This window comes from Megalobrama amblycephala, linkage group LG14 (assembly GCF_018812025.1).
Source record: "Megalobrama amblycephala isolate DHTTF-2021 linkage group LG14, ASM1881202v1, whole genome shotgun sequence".
NCBI classification, from domain to species: domain Eukaryota; kingdom Metazoa; phylum Chordata; class Actinopteri; order Cypriniformes; family Xenocyprididae; genus Megalobrama; species Megalobrama amblycephala.
Window position 1 is genome coordinate 29635721 of NC_063057.1, and position 23955 is coordinate 29659675.

Consider the following 23955-nt stretch of genomic DNA (forward strand, 5'->3'; position numbering starts at 1 on the left):
TGTGCAAATTCATAAGTTGACACCATTGCAAAAACGCAGTTTGAACTCGCCAGTGATTCTTACATCACAAACTACCTTGTTTACCTGTTGTGTCAAAGTGCATATCATTAACTATGACCACTCTATATCAGGGGAGTCTCAAGAGAAGCCAGGTTATCCTAGTATATTTTTCTGTTGATTTGAAAAATAATGTACATTTAGCAGTATAGCGGGTGATTACACACACATACATCCGTACAGTTTACCAAGGAAAATAGAGCTGAAGCAAAATACAGGAAAGTTACAGCATTTTTTGAAATTCAGATCAACAGCCTTGAGCAAACCATCAGTTTAGTTCTAACGCGCTCTTATTTAAAAGGGGTAGGGATACTTAATGTATCAAATAATTTGACTAAGTTTGATACTCGCATGTCTCCCATTTGAATTAACCTGTACTGATGCATTTGTTGAGGCTCCATTTGATCTTTGCTAATGTTTTCTTGATGAAACAGAACCAGATTGAGTCAAAGGATCTTTGGTGGATGGAAAGACAAGGCTAAAGCCTGGCACAAACTTAAGGGTCCTTAGAAGACTTCTAGTTCAGCATCATCTTCACATCAGTATTTCTCAAAAAGTGGAAAAAACGCATGATCTTGTGATCAGTTTGAAGATGTCACGCCCAATAAGAATTTATTCCTTTCGAGGGAAAAGTTACGATCCTTTGTCTTCTAGCAGGTATTTGCATGTAATTTGATTGGGTGTTAAAGAGAATAATGTCTAGGTTACTATTGTAACCCCCGTTCCCTGAAGGAGGGAGACGTAATGGGAGCCCAATCACTTCCAAGTCGTATAAAACGAGCCAATGGGAATTGGCCAGTGAGATTTACATGCCGAGTCACACCTATTCAGCACATATGGGTATAAATAGGACCGGCATACTCACTTCATTCATATTTTTGCTGAGGAGCAGAGACAAGGAACCCGGCCATTCAGCGGTGGTTCAGGGCTATAGCAAGGGGACATAACATCTCCGTTCCCTCCTTCAGGGAGCGGGGGTTACAATAGTAACCTGTACATTCCCATTCAGTTAGTCATGTTCAATGCTACATCCATACTGACATAATGGAGTCCTTATGGAAAATGCCATAGCGACTGAACCATGTTACGAGTGTTGGAGATTCAGAGGCTGGCAAGCCTGTGGCATGCCAAAGGCAAGTGCTTCTAAAAAATGTTATAACTTACCCAGCATCCGAAGTACGCCAGAGAGAAGTCCTCCATACCAAAGGGGATGACGCTATGGAGACCACACCCTGCCCATGTTTATCATCAGGGAAACTGTGCCGTGGACAATACATATATATATGGGATTATCTGCAGGGAGTCACATCATATGGCCATCTAGCCCAGTACAAGGGCTGACTGACTGGGCATACACACGAGTACTGGGCCTGGCGTCAGACGCCTTTGCCGCGTCTGACTACTGCAAGATGTTGGAGGAACTCCACAGGGTTCGCCATCTGGGGAACTGATCTGAGGAGCAGAATAAGCGCTCACATCCCCTCCTTGGAGAAAACTGCGCAGCAAGCGAGGGTCCATGGCTATCTACTTGTCGACAGCACACCACTGTGCGGTCCACTTAAACGCACTTAAAGTGCCAATGGGATACAGCAACGCAAGGGCTGGGTCTGCCTCCTCCAGGGGCAGTGCTTGCAAGTTCACCACCTGGTCCCAAAAGGGAGTGGTGGGAACTTTAGGCACGTATCTAAGCCAGGGTCTTAGGATGACTCTAGAGGCTTGAAGATAGCTCTCTGTAGGCCCTAAAGGATGATTGAGAGGTCCCAAGAGGGGATGAGGTGTGGCCAGGGAGGATTTAACCTCCTGGCACCTCTCAGGAACCTGATGATCAGGTTGTGCTTTCCCAGTGTCCTGCCACTGACAGCATTGTGATGTACTGCGATGGTGGCATCATATACCTTCAAGGTGGAGGAGGACATCCATCTTGAAGGAAGGAAAGTAAGAAAATGTCCCCTCACACACCCACATCTCCTCAATGTCCAGCTCTGACACGTATAATGGCTAGGACTACGAGATCTATGTCTACAGTGCTTAATGTGATCTTTTTAAATCCTTTTCTTGCAGAATCTACTCGTGTATGCAAGAGGAAATCTAATTTGATTCTTGTGCAGGCCAGTGTTCCAAAACAGAAACTGAGGACTTTCTTGCTGTCATGGTACACCAGTTGTTTCAGTGTACTGGTTGTAGGCGCATGTCAGCAGGATGTGGAGACTACTTGCAGTTACAAATTCAAGGCCCTTCCCGTGTTCTATGCCTTCACCGGCTGTGACACAGTATCTGCATTTGCAACCAGAATGTACTGGTGCAGCAATGAACACTGTTGAGGACAAGCACTTGAGGTGGCAACAGAATGGGGTTGGATGGGCTCAAGCATTTGGAGACCATTGTGGTCAACTCCTCCACAGCCAAGCCAGACCATCCTTGAACTCTTAAGCTGTGGCTGCAAGAAAGGCTGCCGGTCAGCACTAAAAATGTAAAAATGCTTCTTTAAAGTGCACAGCTTTGTGTCAGTGTGGAAGAGACTGTGAATAAGTCTGAAGAATAGGTTCAACGACAACAACAAAACAATCAAACAAATGTGTTTTTGAAATAAATTTCTTTAAATAAATCTTTGTTTGAAATTTTTTTAAGCTATGTTTCTAAGGTCATATTGAATATTCTACTCTTTACAGTCACAGTATTTTTAAGGTTAATGAACAAAAGGATTAAGCTTTTAAAACTCTACACAACGTGCATGCAACAGACATGATATTATAAAGTCTAGCCTATGTCCTCAGATACTGTGATTTCCTTCTCACATCACTGAAATCACCATTAACTATTCACCTGAACAGTTTATGATGTTTTATGGTATCATTGTAATCCTTGACCATCAAAACATAGGGGTAGACATCACCATTTCTGTATTGTCACGTTTGATTCAGGAGATACAAAATATGCTGGAAATTGCTGTAAAGTGAAATGTTTGCCATGGCGACCACAAGGCTTTTTTGCGATGAAAATGTCCAGGGCCCCAAACTGTACAAGTACACTGAATTTCATGCTTTTATGATAAGGGGAACATTATTTTCCCATATCACCTGGACTGATTGTGCTATTTTCTTGTTTATCTCAGTGAAGCAACTTTGCAATCCATACAGCATAAAGTTTTATTGAAATAAAGGTGACTTGACTTGACATAAGAGTTCACACTGGAGAGAATTACTTCACCAGCCCTCAAGACCCTGATATACTCAGTTCTTTTTCATTCTTCTCTTAGGGGTAAAGTCAAGTCAAGTCAAGTCAAATTTATTTATATAGCGCTTTTACAATTGGTAATTGTTTCAAAGCAGCTTTACATATTAGAAGCACAGAAAAAAGGGAAGTGGTTAGAAATAAGCTGTACAAGCAAGCGTGGTAATATGTAACATATACAAGATGGTGCTACATTAAGCCAATGTCGGCTGACTCCCAGGGGTGGAAAAAACCCCCTAGGAGAAAAACCCAGCGTGCTAACACTGGGAAAAAAGTCCTAGGAGGGAAAAAACCCCTTGGAAGATATATATAATATATGTAAATGGATATGGAGATCAAAATCTGAATTATACATTTTTATTATAGAGATTAAAAATAGATTATATATAAATATATGTAAGCGGATACGGGGATTAAAAATCTGAATTATAGATGCAGCCAGAACTGGATCTGTAGGCCCATTGTCTCCTGGGCTACGTTGTAGTCAGGTCCAGACACAGGTTCTCCATCTGATCTGGATACGGCCTGGATCCAGCACCCGGCAAACCTCAGGATAAGCAGAGAGACAGATATTAGCGTAGATGCCATTCTTATTCTGATGTACAGGTATATCTAGTGTTATAGGAAATGTTCTCGGTTCCGGCCGACCTAATTATTGCAGCGTAACAATCCTTTAACGGATTTGAAAAATGTTAATGTATTGATAATGTGTTATGTGTATGCAAGAGCAAAGAGATGTGTTTTTAGTCTAGATTTAAACTGACAGAGTGTGTCTGCTTCCCGAACAATGCTAGGAAGATTGTTCCAGAGTTTAGGTGCTAAATAGGAAAAGGATCTGCCGCCTTCAGTTGATTTTGATATTCTGGGTATTATCAACTGGCCTGAATTCTAAGATCGCAATAAACGTGAAGGACTATAATGCATTAAGAGCTCACTTAGGTACTGGGGAGCTAAACCATTTAGAGCTTTATAAGTAAGTAGCAAGATTTTGAAATCTATACGATGTTTAATAGGGAGCCAATGTAATGTTGACAGAACTGGGCTAATATGGTCATACTTTCTGGTTCTAGTAAGAACTCTAGCTGCCGCATTTTGGACCAACTGTAGTCTGTTTAAAAGCCGAGCAGAACAACCACCCAGTAGAGCGTTACAATAATCTAGTCTTGAGGTCATGAATGCATGAACCAACTGTTCCGCATTTGTCATTGAGAGCATATGTCGTAATTTAGATATATTTTTTAGATGGAAGAAGGCGGTTTTACAGATACTAGAAACATGACTTTCAAATGAAAGATTGGTATCGAAGAGCACACCCAGGTTCTTAACTGAGGACGAAGGTTTAATGGAGCACCCGTCAAGTGTTAGAGAGTATTCAAGGTTTTTTCGTGAGGAAGTTTTTGGTCCAAAGATTAGGATATCAGCTTTTTCTGAATTTAATAATAAGAAATTTCTTGTCATCCAGTTTTTAATGTCAGCTATGCATTCTGTTAGTTTTGTGAATTTGTAGGTTTCGTCAGGGCGCGAGGAAATATAGAGCTGAGTATCGTCAGCGTAGCAGTGAAAACTAACGCCATGCTTCCTAATTATCTCTCCTAAGGGTAGCATGTACAGAGTGAAAAGCAACGGTCCTAGTACTGAGCCTTGTGGTACTCCATATTGAACCTGTGATCGATACGACATCTCTTCATTAACTACTACAGACTGATAACGGTCAGATAAGTACGATTTGAACCATGCCAAAGCAATTCCACTAATGCCAATATAGTTTTCAAGTCTTTTTAAAAGAATGTTGTGATCGATAGTGTCAAAAGCAGCACTGAGATCTAATAACACTAATAGAGAAATACAGCCACGATCGGATGATAGGAGTAGATCGTTTGTAACTCTAATGAGAGCAGTCTCAGTACTATGGTATGGTCTAAATCCTGACTGGAAATCCTCACAGATTCCATTTCTTTCTAAAAAGGAGCACAGTTGTGTTGAAACTGCCTTTTCTAGTATCTTTGACAGAAAAGGTAGATTCGAGATTGGCCTGTAATTTACTAAATCTCTCGGATCTAGTTGAGGTTTTTTAATAAGAGGTTTAATAATAGCCTGCTTAAAGGTTTTTGGCACGTATCCTAGTGTTAAGGATGAATTAATTATATCAAGAAGTGGACCTACGACCTCTGGAAGCATTTCTTTCAGTAGTTTAGTCGGCATTGGGTCTAACATACATGTCGTTGGTTTTGATGATTTGATGAGTTTAGATAATTCTTCCTCTCCTATAGCGGCGAATGATTCTAGTTTTACCTCAGGGACACTACAGTGCACTGTCTGAAGCTAAACTGTAGACGGTTGCATGTTTTTAATTTTCTCTCTAATATTATCAATCTTGCAAGTAAAGAAGTTCATAAAGTCATTACTGCTGTGCTCTATGGAAACGTCAGCAGTTGAATCTCTGTTTCTAGTTAATTTAGCCACTGTGTCAAATAAATACCTAGGATTATGTTTGTTTTCTATTAAGAGATTTGAAAAATAAGTAGATCTAGCATTTCTTATAGCCGTTCTGTACTCAATCATTTTTTCTTTCCACGAAAGGCGAAAAACTTCTAGTTTTGTTTTCTTCCAACTACGTTCAGCTTTTCTAACAGCTCGTTTTAGAGCCCGAGTGTGCTCATCATACCACGGCGTTGGATTAGTTTCCTTAATCTTCTTTGGACGTAAAGGAGCGACTGCATCTAATGTGCTGGAAAAGAGAGAGCCAATAGTTTCTGTTGCAGCATCGAGTTCTTCTAAGTTGTCAGGTATACTAAGGCGATGAAACTGCTCGGGGAGATTATTTATAAAGCAATCTTTAGTGGTAGACGTGATAGTTCTACAATATTTATGGCTGGGTGGTGGTTTTGTAGCCTTGGCTAATTGTATTATACACGAGACTAAATAATGATCTGATATATCATCGCTCTGCTGTAGAATTTCAACAGCATCAATATCAATTCCATGCGACAGTATTAGATCTAGGGTATGATTACGACAATGAGTGGGTCCTGACACGTGTTGTCTAACTCCAATAGAGTTTAAAATGTCTGCAAATGCCAATCCAAATGCGTCTTTATTATTATCTACATGGATATTAAAATCACCAACAACAAGGACTTTATCCGCAGCCAGTACTAACTCTGATATAAAATCAGCAAATTCTTTGATAAAGTCAGTATGGTGCCCTGGTGGCCTGTATACAGTAGCCAGCACAAATGTCAACTTACATAATGTTACATAAAGCACCATCACTTCAAAGGAATTATATTTGAAATTCTTTTGAATGATTCTGAATATATTACTATAAATTACAGCAACACCTCCCCCTTTGCCTTTCTGTCGAGGATTGTGTCGATAGTCATAACCTTGAGGACTAGATTCATTTAAAGTAATGTAATCGTCTGGTTTTAGCCAGGTTTCTGTCAAACACAGCAAATCTAGTTTATTGTCTGTGATAATTTCATTTACAATAAGTGCTTTTGAAGAAATAGATCTAATATTCAGTAACCCAAGCTTTATCATTTGTTTATCTGATTTATCTGTGATTTTCATTTATTGAACATCAATTAAATTTTTACCCTTAAAAGGTTTTGGAAGTTTTTTGTATTTACTAGTTCGAGGTACAGACACAGTCTCTATGTGATAATATCTAGGTGAAAGAGTTTCTATGTGCTGTGAATTATTTGAGTTCTGTGACGTGAGGCGGCTAGCAGACGGTCGGTTTAGCCAGTTTGTCTGCGTCCTGATCTGGGCCCTGGTTTGTCATGTTTCAGCTCTAAGACTATTTGCCAAATTTCTAGATAGAAAAGCAGCACCATCCCGGGAGGGATGAATACCATCTCTTTTCAACAGATCAGGTCTGCCCCAAAAGCTTTTCCAATTGTCTATGAAAGAAGTTGGAAAAACCTGAGCAGGCCATCCATGCTGCTGGGAGTTGCAATTATGTGATTATGTAAATATGTGCTGCATGTTTTCCTCTCAACAACAAAATGAACGCAAAACAGAAATGACAGCGGTAAGAAATCAGAAGGTAGCCTCTTAGCCCACACTGTACTGTTGACAGGCAATCGTTTCCTTTATATCAATTATTCTATTAGTCTTCATAAATTATATACATTTGAAAGATGAAAACCTTAAAATTTGATCTCTGAAGTTGGTTATTCAATTAATACCTTGTTATGTAAGTAATACTTTAAAAAGTAGAAAGAGGCAGGTTTTTGGACAAGAGAAATTCCCCTAGTTTCATAGACGAGACTTAAGCCCCTTCCCAGACTAAACTGCATGTTTGAGCTGTTTTAGCTGAAATCAACTTGCACTGACATTTCTTAAAATATGCCAGTGTAAGAGAAATTCCCCAGATTAAGGGTATGTTTACCCAGCCAGCAATGACATGTGGGGCCCAGATGAGGGCTTCATGGGCGGCAAATGTGGGCCCCATTATGGGCTTGCACCCGGGATCCACATTGGGGCAAGCCGTGGAAGCCCAGACGTACTAAAAGTGGGACCTGTAAGGGTACTGCATGGGTCTTAATTGGGCAATTCATGTCAGATCCATTTGGGCCCCACCTGCCCAAAGGGGTCCAAAGTGGGCTTTGCAACATGGCTACACAGATGGGCTTTAAATGGGATCTGTAAGAGTCTTATGTGGGTCCTAACTGGGCAATTCATGCCAAACCCATTTGGGCCCCACCTGCCCAAAGGGGTTTAAAGTGGGTTTGCAACCGGGATCCACATGGCGGCCAGCCGTGGATGCCCAGATGGGTTTTAAGTGGGATCTGTAAGGGTCTTATGTGGGTCTTAACTGGGCAATTCATGTCAGACCCATTTGGGGCCCACCAGTCTGAAGGGGTTTAAAGTGGGCTTGCACCCGGGATCCACATGGGGGCCAGCCGTGGATGCCAGGTGGGTTTTAAGTGGGATCTGTAAGGGTCTTATGTGGGTCTTAACCGGGCAATTCATGACAGATCCATTTGGGCCCCACCTACCCAAAGGGGTTTAAAGTGGGTTTGCACCCGGGATCCACATGGGGGCCAGCCGTGGATGCCCAGGTGGGTTTTAAGTGGGATCTGTAAGGGTCTTATGTGGGTCTTAACCGGGCAATTTGTGTCAGACCCATTTGGGCCCCACCTGCCTAAAGGGGTTTAAAGTGGGCTTGCACCACGATTCAACCGTGAATGCCCATATGGGCTTAAAGTGGGCTCTGTAAGGATCTTATGTTGGTCCTAACTGGGCAATTCATGCAAGGTAAGCCTAACCATTCATTTAAGGAAACAATCTAAGAAAAATTAAAAACGAAGAATGAATGTAAGTACAAGATAAATACAAGACACTTGATGCTTTGAACCGCAAGAAATATATTAAATTGAACAACAAAAATTATCTTTAAAAAACAATGTCACAACATACAGTAAACTAAAAAATATATTTTAAAAAATCTCTGAAAAAAAAACTGCAAAAATACAATACAAAATACACTCATTATATAATACATTGAACAACAAACATAATCTTTAACAATTTAAATTAAAGCCTTATCCCAGGAACATCACGGTTGATGCTCATGATGCCAAACCACTCAGATGTTCCTGGGAGTCATAAGGCTGATATTAATTCAGCTCCATCAAATTGGCTGTGCTTGTTTTACTTTCATATACTTAAAATGTAGGTAATTATATTATTATTATACAATTATCATTTATTTAGCTCCTTTGTCAGAATATTTTATGAGTTTTAAGAATTCTTATATTTTTATAATAAGATATCTGCAGCTATATTTGCTCTTTGGGTTATGCAAGCAAACAAAATTCAACCTTAGTCAATATTTATCCTTCATTTTGAATTAGCTGCTAGTGCAGTTGTAACTGCAACACTACAACTAACGATAGAAGCCAGCAAGATGCACAGGGAGACCGGGGAGACCGACATTATGATGTTTACAAGCCCAAAACATTTGAGACTGTTTGCTTACACATTTAGTTTGATTTGATTTGTTCCAATTTATTCTTAGAGCAAAAGGTGGGGACAGTGCAATATGTTGAAGTATGTGTTATGCAATATGTGCAATATGTTTTTATGTTTAAAGCATGAGGAAGGGTTCGGGACGGAACCAAACTCAGAATCTGATATTGACTCAGATGAATTTGAAGTGAAATAATGATGAATATATTTTATATCATATCACCGTTATTGAATAAAAGTATATTGTGATATATTGATACTGAATTATTGTCCAGCCCTATAGCTAAACCAAACCCGCTGTTTTTCCTTTTGGTTAGATTCTACATCAGATTAAACAGCACAAACCAAAAATACAGACTACTGTACAATCTGCAGTGTTATTTTTATGGCAACATAATATTTCAACTTACCTTAATTTTATGGAAATTCGGCGTTGGTCGGAAGAAATATGCACTTCACCTCCAAGTCACAGCCAGCTTGCTTTCCGATTCCAAATGGACTGTTAACGTTTTGAGCGCGAAACACGGCCTTTGCATACAGGCCCCAGAGATGTCCGAACTGCCTGACCAAATAACAATTTAATACAGTAAAATTCGTAAATTTAAGGATATGTGAGAGAATTAACAAACGACTTAACTGCTTCGCTGGCTTCATTATGAATGAGCCTAATTAGGTGTTGTTGTGCATAACAGGCAGTGGTGGAGAGTACTGAAAATCTGTAGTCAAGTACAATTAAGTGCATTGCTAAAATATTACTCAATTACGAGTAAAAGTACCGGTGTTCGAGAAATACTCAAGTAAAAGTACAGTTTGTAAAAATTTTTTTAAAAAACTAAGAAAAAAATTAAAAAGAAAATATTCAGAGTATTAGTTACTTTTAACCACTGATGTCACCGTCACTTCTCCAGACTAGGGCTGGAAATTGTGTGTTTTCCTTTACCAGAAGTTAACATGCCAACAATCTATTAATCATTAATAATTGATAAGATGCAAAACAAGTGTTTTTCCCTCATTTTTTTCTCATTTTAGTTTTTATTTCCTTATTAAGAAAATGTCTCCGGCAGACAAAAAACTAAATTACATGAGGAGCCACGGCTATTGATTAAATATCCATGAATACATTTTTAACTGGTTAAATTCTTCATTCAGAATCAATGAAAGATCAATTATTAACGTCCTTTTTTTGTTTTGTTTTGTTTTGTTTTTGAAAATCTACTCATAAAAGTACAAGTACCCCAAAAAACTACTTAATTACAGTAATCTGAGTATTTGTAATTAATGACTTCCACCTCTGATACCAGAAACCACTCCCCAAGCGGGTCTTGAATCTGGGTATCCGGCGTGGTAGATGGATGTGCAAACTGACCAAAAGCCAATTGGGTAGCAAAATGGGTCCTATGAGGCATCAGGGAGGGATTTACCCAACATTCTACAGGCAACTATATGTTATAAGCAACTTATGTTAAGTTAGCAAAATATTCATACAATATAAATATTGTAAATATTCAAATGCCAGCAGTAGCAATGCTGTCTCCTTTACACTTATCCCCATAAATCTGTCCCAATCTGGGTCACTGCACCAATGAAAGTGTTTCTGTGAATGCTCCATGCACTGTCAGAAGGCTTTCTGCAGCTTTATTCTTTTACTTAAATTGAAAGGGCCTCTGTCCTTACAGGCCTACTTCTTTAACTACCTCAGCCCCTCCCTTTACCGTCTTAAACCATAAACCATGTATATGTCAATGCATCCTGAAGATCTTCAGATAGCCTAACCAAACAGATCTACTGTACCTTTTACAGCCAACACATCAGTCATTGTTGGTGTATGAGCTACACCTTGATAGAAACACATGCTACTCCTTGGTCCAAGGACATGTAACAACACAGAAGTGGCAGACAGATTGATGATGAGGCCTCCTGCAAGTCCTTTTTTTTCTTTTTTTCTTTTTTCCTCGTCCTGTCCAGCATCGAAGCAAGCAGAATGATGCTCTGTCTACTATGTTGTGACGAGCAGATTTTGCTTTGCCAAGAGGAGCTTGAATGATAAGGCTCCCCTTGATATCCTAAGTTAAGCTTATTTTATTTTATTTTATTTTATTTTTGATGCTTGTTTGTAGATGAGCATTACATAATATTGCTGGACCTGAACCAATCACCCAAACCCATGGCCACTTGGCCCATAAATATGCCATTCAAGACCCATATATGTGTTCCCAGTTCAAACCCATGCCAACTTGGCCCATAAATATATCATGCAAGACCCATATATGTTTTCCCAGTTCAAACCCATGCCCACTTGGCCCATAAATATGCCATTCAAGACCCATATATGTGTTCCCAGAATATGTCATGCAAGACCCATATATGTGTTCCCAGTTCAAACCCATGCCCACTTGGCCCATAAAAATTCTATGCAGGACCCATATGTGCATTCCCAGTTCAAACCCATGCCCACTTGGCCCATAAATATGCCATTCAAGACCCATATATGTGTTCCCAGATCAAACCCATGCCCACTTGGCCCATAAATATGTCATGCAAGACCCATATATGTGTTCCCAGTTCAAACCCATGCCCATTTGGCCCATAAAATTTCTATGCAGGACCTATATGTGCATTCCCAGTTCAAACCCATGCCCACTTGGCCCATAAATATGCCATTCAAGACCCATATATGTGTTCCCAGATCAAACCCATGCCCACTTGGCCCATAAATATGTCATGCAAGACCCATATATCTGTTCCCAGTTCAAACCCATGCCCACTTGGCCCATAAAAATTCTATGCAGGACCCATATGTGCATTCCCAGTTCAAACCCATGCCCACTTGGCCCATAAATATGCCATGCAAGACCCATATATGTGTTCCCAGATCAAACCCATGCCCACTTGGCCCATGCCTGTCCCTTATGGGGCCCATGTAATCAGCTCATATGGGCTTCCTATGTGGGACTCGTACTACAAAACCTACATGGGACCCGCTGATTTCACCCAGCCAAAGCCCATGCCCACACCCGTAGTTAATGACAGCCATGTACTAAAAACAGAGGACAATGTTGTCAAAGCAATCAACATTCACACAGATCTGCAAATACAACTAAAAACGCTGTATTAGGCATGCCAGGCCAGTAGATGAAGATGTACGCAAGCACATGATGCCACCATTTTTACAAATTCACGTTTTTGTTGTTTACATGGAAATGGTAAAGGTATCGTTTCCAAAACCTTGCACTTCAAAAGCTTGCATTTTCAGGCCTTCTCGTGTAAATGAATGACCAAAATGCATAAAAAGTTTTTAGATTGAAATGGTGTTATATAAACATACCCTAAACCCTGCTCCAACACACCTGTCTGTTATTGTCAAGTGCTCCTGAAGATCTTAATGAGCTGGTTCAGTTATGTTTGATCAGGGTTGGAGCTGAAGTTAGGAAGGAATGTAGATCTCCAGGGACAAGATTTGGGATCCCTGTTTTAGCGTCTCTGCAATCAGATTATTTTAAACCACTAAACTTCTTTATGATTTGTATTTTGTGTTTTTTACTATTTTGCGTTTTTTTACTAAGCTGAAAGGATCCAGTCAGCTCAAGGTGGCTAGTATAGTGGTCTTTTCACATCTCCATGTGGTTCTGTTTGGTATCGCATTTTTTCATCACAGTTTTTGCTATTTCACTGTATACATACTTTTTTTGAACATTCTTTTTAATGTTTTTCTCCACTAACAATGCATTTTGCAATGCAACAATGCATTTGTTTTTTGCTTTTGGACTTTAAAAACTGACATGTTCTCCAGTTTTGAAGTACTAATGTTTTATCTGAAGAAGGACAAAAATCTAGCAATTGCTGTTGTGTACCATCCACTGAAACTTAACCCTCTGGAGTCTGAGGCTGATTTGGGGCCTGGAGAAGTTTTGACATGCCCTGACATTTGTGCTTTTTTCAGTTGTTCATAAACATATTAATGACACAAGTGTCATTACACTGTATTCAGCACAAACTAGGCTACCATAATATGTGAGGAACATGTGTGTACATGTTTGTGTTTTTGAAGGAATAACGTTTATGCGTGGTTACTGAAAAAACAAAAAACTTAAGTCACTGATATAAGGCCAATAAAAGTATATTAAATCTGTGTTCACAAGACTTTTGGGTATTGAAGGTTGTAGACTAGAGTTTTTGCTTCAAAATTATGTAAAAATTATGCTGACTACTCTTTCATTTATAACAATATACTGATTTAGTTTTTGTAAGACACTTTTTGCCAAGAAACACGGTATGCGAGGAGGCGTGAATCTCCATGAATACTGGCTCATTCTCACCTGTGAAGACAAAAGAATTGAATAGTAATGACCTGAAAAGACTTGCATATTAATGAGGCATTTCAGTCAGGTAGGCTGTGAAAAAAAACTTCTGTGATGTCTCAAGCTCATCATGGTATATGAAACATACAGAAAAATTTTATTACAATATAAAATAATGGTTTTATATTATACTTTAAAATATAATGTATTTCTGTGATGCAAAGAGTCTGAATATAGGCTTTTAGTTTAAAAGCATGCACATTTGGAGAAATATAGGATTCTCATATGTTTATGTCAATTTTCTATACAGAGGAGTTATTTTTTATTTAATATTCATTGTTATCTCTATGAGCGCTGGTGTTTGCAATTCATACTGCAGCCGGAGGGCGCTCTGTGCATTTTAGTCCACAAATTCACCTAAGAAGAAGACGATATTCCATGAATGGTGTTTACCAATTCATACTACAGCCGGAGGGCGCTAAAGAAACAAAAACTCACTTAAAACTTATCAATAGAAGAAAACAAACAGGAATTTACTGAATGTCTTCCAGAGATCGCTAACCATGGCTTTTTCATCCAGATAAACAATTTTCAAGGCAATAAATACACGATTGAGATGATGAATGCATGTGTTGTCTCTGAATTTGCCTGTGAATAGCGCTGGCTCCGTGGGTGTGGCCGCATTAGTGGGTAATGAGCTGAATCACGGACTTCTGACATGGCTCTCTTTTCATACAGATTACATAAACACAGAATGTTTGTTTTCGATTTGACTTGCACGATTTAAAACCTGACATTTCAACGTTTTGTTAGACATAAGTATGAATTTTTTGTGATTAGTATTCACTAAGTTACACTTCATTTTCTGAGAACTATCAGATTGGACTTCGTTCAGAGGGAGATGAGAGATCACGCATCATGTTAGTTTTCTTTATTTTACAAAAAGCACAACATTTTGTTTTTACTCTGAGTGTATACAAATAAAAGGAGATATTCTATAGTTTCAATTGATGTATTACTTATGTCTCTATGACAAAAAATGACAGAGTATTTTAAGTCTGTTTTGCTGCAATGTGAAAAAAAACCTGCAAAACGCGCCGGCGCGTTTTTAGACCTCAGAGTGTTAAGTCTTAACTTTGCACAACTAAATGAGACCAAAGAGACGTGACCGAGGGCAAAAAACGACTGAAATGGACAAAGATACCACAAGTGAAGACAACATGGCTAACGTTAACGTTACACAAGCTAGCCCAAGCTCAGAGTTACCTGCTGATCTTGCTAAGCTACACACGCTGCTTCTGTCCGACCTCGCACAGCAAACGGACTCCCTCCTGAAAAAAGCGCTCGGCGAGGCACTGGCACCAATTTCAGCATCCCTTGAACTGGTAAAATCGTCTCTTGACTCCCACGAAGAACGTATCCATGACATGGAGGGCTAAATGGCCACAGCGACAGGATCGAGGCTATGCATGCACCGCAACATGCACCGCACTTCTAGCTGAGAACAAGAGGCTAAAAACAAAGTGGAGGATTTGGAAAATCCCGGAACATCTGGAAGGGCCGGACACAGTCAAGTTCATGACTGAATTTTTTGAGGAAGTCCTGGGTAGATTTCTTTCCGCACCCCCTCATTATCTCTCGCGCGCACCGAGTGGGACCCAAGCCGACTGCTGACTCCGGCGCTAGCTCCAAACGGCCGAGGATATTCCTCGTTCTCTTCCACGCCTTCCAAAACAAACACTGCATAATAACGAGGAAACGAGAGCAGCTGTTCTTCAGGGGCCGTAAGGTATTTTTCCATGAGGATGAAGTGAAATCCCTCCTGTACAAGAAGAACGTCAGGTTCGCATATAGGTAGAACACAAATCACTTACTGAGAGAGGAGCCATCTTCAGGCTAGAATAGGAGTTATAGACAACGCTAGATGTCTTGGAAGTTTTTCAATTGGGAATTCCTGCAGTTTTCTTCATTTGGGGAAGGAAATCTAGGTTTGGGGTGTTCAGGTTTTTTTTTTTTTCTTCCATTCCAACTTAAGTTTAATGAGAACTGGGGAGCATTTTATTTACATGACAACACTCTATCTTTTAAGGATGCACATAGCTATGTTAAACTGTATTTTTAGTCTGTTATTATTACTGTTTTATTTTTCCCCTACACAACTTCACACAGTGTGTGCTGACATCACTTATGACCACAAATGCACTTCCATAATGTGGCTCAGGCTAATCATATACATTTTAGATGTCTTCTATGATAAATAATGCAGGCGGTACAAGCCCAGTAGGGGGAGCTGCAGTTAGGTTTCTGTCCTGGAATGTTAAGGGGTTAAATGGTCCCACGAAATGTACTAGGATTTTTTCCCATCTTAAACAATTGAAAACTGATGTTTTGTTTTTGCAGGAGACACATTTACGGTTAAAAGATCACACCAGAATCTGTAAAGCATGGGTTAATCATATCTTCCATTCCAAATTTAATAATAGATCACGAGGGGTGGCAATTTTGATTAATAAACAAATTAAATTCTCACTAAATAATTGTAGATCCCAATGGTCGATATGTCATTGTCTCGGGCCTCCTATTTCAAAAACTTGTTCTTTTGGTAAATGTGTATGCCCCTAACTGGGACGATACTGAATTTGCCAGTAAACTTCTGTCATCTCTCCCTAATTTAGATACACATAGACTGATCCTTGCAGGGGATCTTAATTGGACATTGACCCTAAATCTACCTAACCATCTGTAATGTCAAGAGTCTTCTCAGACTTTGAGATGAAATGGCTGCCTAGACCCATGGAGGTTTCAAAATCTGACCTCTAAACAATTCTCTTTCTTTTCTCATGTCCACCATTCTTTCTCTAGAATAGACTACTTTTTTATAGACAGCTCTTTCATCCCTGCAGTGAAATCGGTTGAATATTTGGCCATCATCATTTCAGATCATACACCACTCATCTTAGACCTATCTTTCACTTTGAACGTTAGAGAACAACCCTTCTGGAGACTTAATTCCCTGCTGCTCTCAAATGAGAAATTTTGCGAACATGTGTCTACTAATATACTTTTCTGGAAGTAAACAAGAAGGAAGGTATATCATATTCCCTACTTTAGGAAACCTTAAAAGCGTACTTAAGAGGACAAATTATCTCTTATGTAGCACATGTCAATAAGGAGCGCTGCAAACAAATAGAAGACCTGACTGATTCAGTTTTTAAGCTAGACCGCAAATATTCTCAGAGCCCCTCCCCAGAATTATATAAGGAACGGATAGCTTTATAGTCTACGCTTAATCTTCTATCTACTAACCAGGCTAAATACTTATTATTGCGGACCCGGTGTACTTACTATAAGTATGGTGAAAAAGCTAGTCGATTGCTAGCTCATCAGCTGAAGCGTCAGGCTGCGTCACAGCTTATACCCCAAAGGGGGAGATCAGGATCAAAATATAGTCACCAACCCAAAGGAAATCAATAATATTTTTGCTACATTCTATTCTACACTTTACACGTTTGAATTCCCATCAGATGTTACGAATATGAACAGTTTCTTAGATAATTTAGAATTATCTACTATTGAGCCTGGAGACAGGGAAGAGTTAGACCGACCTCTTACACAATTAGAGATCACTGCAGCCATAGGAGACATGCGAACTGGGAAATCTCCAGGACCTGACAGTTATCCCCCCGAATTTTTAAAGAAATTTAAAGATAAACTTGCACCTATTATGCTAGAAGTATTTAATGAATCATTGAGAAATGATTACTTGCCCCCAACCCTCACACAAGCTAAGATTACACTACTCCTCAAAAAGGATAAGGACCCTACCAACTGTGGCTCTTATCGTCCTATTTCCCTCCTAAATGTTGATATAAAAATTTTAGCCAAGGTGATGGCACATCGTTTAGAATCCGTTCTCCCTAAATTAATTCCGGAGGACCAGACTGGTTTTATAAAGGGTCGTCACTCTTTTTCAAATATTCGCCAGCTTGCTAACGTGATCTACTCCCCCGATCCCTCTTTGACTGCAGAAGCTGTAATTTCTCTGGACGCGGAGAAGGCTTTTGACCGGGTGGAGTGGAATTACTTGTTTTCCGTATTGGAAAGGTTTGGATTCGGTGACACGTTTCTGGCATGGATTCGTCTGCTCTATACGTCCCCACAAGCTTGTATTCAAACTAATCAATCCCATTCAAAAAATTTTCCCGTCACGTGGGACACGTCAAGGATGTCCATTATCCCCGCTCCTATTTGCAGTGGCAATTGAGCCTCTTTCGCTTGCATTGAAGTCGTCGTTGGTGTTATGGGTGGTTAGGCGTGGGACTGAGGAACATTGCGTCTCTCTATATGCAGACGATCTCTTGATCTATATAAGCAATCCAGAAACCAGCGTCCCAGTAATTGTATCACTATTGAACAATTTTGGGTCTTTTTCTGGCTACAAACTTAATTATCAGAAAAGTGAATGCTTCCCCATTAATGACTCGGCAATGCAAATTAAACAAGAAGCAGTCCCCTTCCACTTAACACACTCTGGTTTCAAATATCTTGGAATAAACATTACGCGTTCCTTCACCTCTCTTCTGGGGGCTAATTTTACACCTCTAGTTAACCAAATGAAAGCTGACTTTCAAAGGTGGAGCAGTCTGCCTCTGACTATTGCAGGGAGGGTACAATCGATGAAGATGAACGTACTCCCATAGTATCTGTATTTGTTTCAATGTCTACCGTTATTCCTGACAAAATCATTTTTTCAATCAGTTAATACATCCATTACCTCCTTCATCTGGAAGAATAAAGTTCCAAGAGTTAAGAAAGGCTTACTTCAGAAGGGACGTGATGTGGGGGGACTAGCCCTCCCCAGTTTTATTCACTACTATTGGGCAGCTAACCTACAGAAAATTTTATTCTGGCTTCATGTGCCAGACAACGACTGGTGTATGCTTGAGGTGCACTCCTGCCACTCGTCATCCCTCTCTGCACTGGTGTATTCCTCCCTGCCCACAAAGTGGTCCAGGTTTACCTCTAATCCCATAGTACTGTCCACTCTTAAAATCTGGGCCCAGTTCCGAAAATTACCCTCCTCTGTCCGAAAAAAGGTCTGATATCACGGTTATATTCTCAATTAATGTCTCTTGAAAATCATGACCTTTCAAAAATTAAGAACGGTTGGGAAGGCAAGTTCCTGGTTGAGTTGTCAGACAGACACTGAGAGGATGCACTACAAAGGATTAACTCATCCACGCTTGGGGCTCATTCAGTTTAAAGTAGTGCATAGGGCTCATTTCAGTAGGGCCAGGTTAGCAGATATATATCCAGGAACGGACGGGAGTTGTAATAGATGCTCCCTTTCTCCAGCTGATTCATCACACACTTTTTGGTTGTGCCCCCGTCTAAATCAATACTGGTCTTCTGTTATTCAAACTTTATCCGAGGTCATAAAAATTCAAATTAAGCCCTGTCCGCTGATTGCAATATTTGGTATTCCAAATGACAGCTTAACTCTAACCCAGGTCCAATCGGACATCATTGCTTTTACATCACTTCTTGCCTGTCGTAGAATCTTATTAGTTTGGACATCTGCTACTCCACCAACGGTGGCTGAGTGGTTAAGGGATGTCTTATTTTTACTTAAATTAGAAAAAGTTAAATTCACATTGAAAGGATCAGTTCAGAAATTTTACTCAAAATGGCAGCCTTTTGTGACATATTTTGAGAATCTTAAAGTATTGCCTGAAGTATGAGACACCTTTTTATTTTATATCCTACTTTTTTTAAATTATTATTATTTATTTATTTTTTATGTGTTTAATCAAATCAGTGGTCAACTACCTTCATGGGGTAGGAACTGAGTAGCCTGATCAACAATTGTGAAAATGTAAGTTTAAAGCCTTGCTAACCAACTGCTTTCGAAATGTGGATATGCTGGTCTGTGCCTGTTTTTTAGTGAGTAGATCCTTAGGTCTTTTGAAGAACTGTAACAAACGAAATGGAAATGGAATTTTTTTTTTGGGGGGGGGGTGCTTTAGTTGTTTAAGATAAAATGAAACTAGAGAACTGTTTTACTTCCTCTGAAATGTTACATCTTTGATCCACTAATAAAGATATTTGGCAAAACAACAACAACAACAACAACAACAAAAATCACATGTACATATGTATTCACAGCCTTTGCTCAATACTAATTACAGCCTTAAGTCTTTTTTTAGTATGATACTACAAGCTTGGCACACCTATTTTTGGGCAGTTTCTCCCATTCTTCTTTGCAGGACCTCTCAAGCTCCATCAGGTTGGATGGGAAACGTCAATGCACAGCCATTTTCAGATCTCTCCAGAGATATTCAATCGGGTTCAAGTCTGGGCTCTGGCTGGGCCACTCAAGGACATTCACAGAGTTGTCCCGTAGCCACTCCTCTGATATCTTAGCTGTGTGCCTGTGTTGCCCTGTTGGAAGATGAACCTTCGCCCCAGTCTGAGGTCCAGAGTGCTCTGGAGCAGGTTTTCATCAAAGATGTCTCTGTACATTGCTGCATTCATCTTTCCCTTGATCCTGACTAGTCTCCCAGTTCCTGTTGCTGAAAAACATCCCCCCAGCTGCCACCACCATGCTTCACTGTAGGGATGGGATTGGTCAGGTGATGAGCATCATCAGACCAGAGAATTTTGTTTCTCATAGTCTGAGAGTCCTCCAGGCAGGCTGTCATGTGCCTTTTACTGAGGAGTGGCTTCCGTCTGGCCACTCTACCATACAGGCCTGATTGGTGGAGTGCTGCAGAGATGGTTGTTCTTCTGGAAGGTTCTCCTCTCTTCACAGAGAAATGCTGGAGCATTCCTTGGAATTCCTTGGACTTCATGGCTTGGTTTGTGCTCCGACATGCACTGTTAACCATGGGACCTTATGTAGACAGGTGCATGCCTTTCCAAATGCTGTCCAATCAACTGAATTTACCACAGGTGGACTCCAATCAAGTTGTGGAAACAGGATGCACCTGAGCTAAATTTTGAGTGTTATGACAAAGGCTGTGAATACTTATGAACGTGATTTTTTTCGTTTTTTATTTTTAATAAATGTGCAAAGATTTCAACAAACTTCTTTCATGTTGTCTGTAACAGGAGGAGGCGGGAACCGGCGAACATTCAACGTAACTTTAATTCAAAATAAACAAAGAACAAAACGAAAGTAATGCCGGCAGACCCTCGCGGACGTCTGCCGGCCACACAAACATAATAAAACGTAAAATAAAGTCCAGGCCTGGTCCTCTCTCGTCCTTCACTGATGTCGCTCCTCCTTTTATGCCTCCGGAGCTCCTCCGTGAGAGACTCGCAGTTCCCTCACGGCTCTCGCCCGCCCTGCTCGTCACATTGTCATTATGGGGTATTTTTTGTAGAATTTTGAGGAAAATAATGACTTTAATCGCTTTTGGAATAAGGCTGTAACATAACAAAATGTGGAAAAATTGAAGCACTGTGAATACTTTCCAGATGCACTGTACACGATGTAAATAGAATCCATAGTTATTTTCACTTAATACAAATAGTCACTGCCAAATTTTATATTGTTTTAGTTACTTTATAAATATCTCTCTTGTCCTTCACAGACTGTCCAGATAATGATTGGTCTGTTGACTCTCCTGTTGGGAATTGTGTCTACAGTTCATGCAGCATCCATCTTTGTCTTTAGTGGTATTCCTTACTGGGATCTCTCATCGTAAGAAGCAATTATACAATTCAGCGTTGTGTCTTTTTCTAACACAAGTTACATATTCCAGCAGAAGTCTTGATTTGTGTCTTTCTCTCTGCTCTCAGTACATTGTCGCAGGCTCACTCTCCATTGCTGCAGAAAACAAACTGATTTCACCCTCCAGTTTGTGTTTGGTATGTACACACTTATCATTTTTAGGCCTTTTAGAGGTACTTGAAACCTATTGTGTTTGTACTGATTTCTTCTTCCTTATTTTTCTGCCATAAAAGTGTATGAGCATCAGTGACTGTAATTTGTAGAGAACCCAAACTTGTCAGTGTCATGATCCTGGTGGTGTGCCTTGTGTTTATACTGACTTTTATGTTGAAGTGTATTCTCTGTTCCCATTTGTTTCCGTGTTCAGTTTCTGTTTTCCTTGTTGTCTTGCCCGCCTTGTTTGTTACCATAGTTACCCTGATTAGTTCATGATTGTTTGTTGTTTGTCTGGTGTTGTGTGCACACATTTGTTTTAGTTCCTGTTGTTTAGATTATTTTTATCAAATCTATTGTATGTTTTTTTTCTACCTATAGGTGAAAGGTTCACTTGGAATGAACATTTTCAGTACTTTAATTGCAGGCACTTCCTTTATCATAATTTCACTGGATTTTGCTATAGGGCCATCGCCTTACTGCGACTATTATTATGATTGTTATGATGATGATGGAAAGTATGAGGTATGTCACCAACTTTTATATTCACATTTAGTCATTACAATAAGATCACTGTGTGGTCAGAACACTTAACAATCTGCACTCATCTGTCCAGTCTTTCTTCCAACATTTCAGATATAGTTATAGATCTCTTACTATTACTGATCATTTACAATGTAAGAAAGCATTGTAGATTCTGAACTTCTGATTGTACCAGTGTGAGTGCTAACTATCAATTATTTTGTCATTATTATTTGTTCTAATGTTGAATTCTCTCTCAGACTCTCTTCTTTGGAATCAGTAGTGTATTACTGATATTCGCCTTCCTTGAGCTTATCATCTCCATCTATCTGTCAGCATTTGCCTGTAAAGTCACCTGCTGCTGTTCTCCACAGGTGAGTGATGCGTCAAGTCAGGGGTTCCCAATTTTTTTTTGTCAGCTAAACTCCTCAGATATGCACATATATTGGATTTTACAGATAGAGTTTGTGAGAAGCAGCATTTACTGTGAACCAAGACACTTTAAAAACATGGTATTATAAGCTGCACACGTGTACATGATCACAGTACAGCTTTTCAATCTGAAACATGCAACTACTAATTCAATGGAGTCAATTTTTCCCTACCTAAAAAATTTAGTTTCCTAAAGATATTTAGTAACTTAAAGAGATTTGTCAGGTTTTGTCCTTAAAGCACCTTTTCTTGCAACTACTTACACAGCCCTTATTCTAAAACATCATTTTAGAGCTAGTAATGGAGGTTTGAGCCATGGATATACAGAGATTAAGAGTATGTGAATTACCCGAGTCTGTGCGTCTCTTAAGTGTTCAACGTCTCTACTAATAGCAAAACTCCAAGTTTAACTGCTTCAAAAACAGCAACATTACCATCTACTGAGAAATGTCATGTGGTTTTTTAGTTGTGACATTATTTTAAGAAGCCCAAATGAAAGCATAAGGTTTCACACCATGACATTTCCGAAGGATTTCTGTCATTTGTTTTTATTTTTCTACTACACTGATGTCTATAAAGCTGTAAAACTGAAACGGTCTGCCAGTGTCGTTGCCCATATTAATGCTTCTTGTGCATTTTTCCAAAGGTTCCGTTTGTTCCACAAGTTATAACTCAACAGCACTGTTGTTTTGGGCACAATCACTTCCATGATCTTAACAATTCCCAGGTAAGAGAAGCTTGTAACCCCAGTTAAATTAGACTTTGTGTAAAATAGTACTCAAAAAAAGAAGGCTGATCATATAGTTTTTTCCCCTGCAGATATCTGTGGTCAGCAACCCTTCAATGCATCACCTTCCTGCTGAAGTTCCTCCACAATACACTGAATTTAAAGAATGAATATTAAAACAGAGTTGAGGTGGGACACATGAGTTTCCCAATGATTTCCTGTCCATTATCTCTTATCTTCTTTCATTAAAAAGAGAACATGGCAGCAAAGAAAAAAGTTATCAGATAATAATTACAATTTGTTAAGTCACAAATGTGTAAACAATAACAATTCAAGACTAGATACTATTTCATGTTTTCTTTCTTTAATGAAGTAAAGAAATTTGCCTAATTATCAATGTAACTATAGATATATCAATGTATATAATAGATTGTTTGATAAACTAAATGCTTAATAAAGTATAATCTGTAGAATGAAGTATACAGAATACAAAAATGACTTATGTCTTTTCTTTTACCTTTCACTTGTATTTAACCAGACAAGTCACTTAAGAACAAATTCTTATTCACAACAACAGCCTGGCAGGAGAATATCAATCTCCTGGAGGACATACAGACATATATCTCATTAAAATTTCATTAAAATAGAAAAAAAGCCTATCTTTTTTCTTTAAACATAATAAACAGATATAAATATATATATTTTACAATCTTAAATTATCTGGGCAGCTCAATGTATTATTAATAGATCTATATTGGCTCTATTAAGCCTGATCCTTTAATTTACGTCAGCCATCGTGCAAGTGTCCTAAACATAGAGCA

At 39.3% G+C, this 23955-nt stretch overlaps 1 protein-coding gene across 1 annotated transcript; it reads left to right on the forward strand.

The window, feature by feature from the left end:
• The first annotated feature begins 20940 nt into the window (after positions 1-20940).
• LOC125245153 (membrane-spanning 4-domains subfamily A member 8-like) lies at positions 20941-23428 on the forward strand. Its single transcript, XM_048155647.1, is given in 7 exon segments — positions 20941-21254; positions 21257-21270; positions 21369-21437; positions 21835-21978; positions 22236-22349; positions 23054-23134; positions 23227-23428. Coding segments are annotated over 7 exon segments (582 nt in total). The 5' UTR covers positions 20941-21172; the 3' UTR covers positions 23305-23428.
• Positions 23429-23955: the final 527 nt, after the last annotated feature.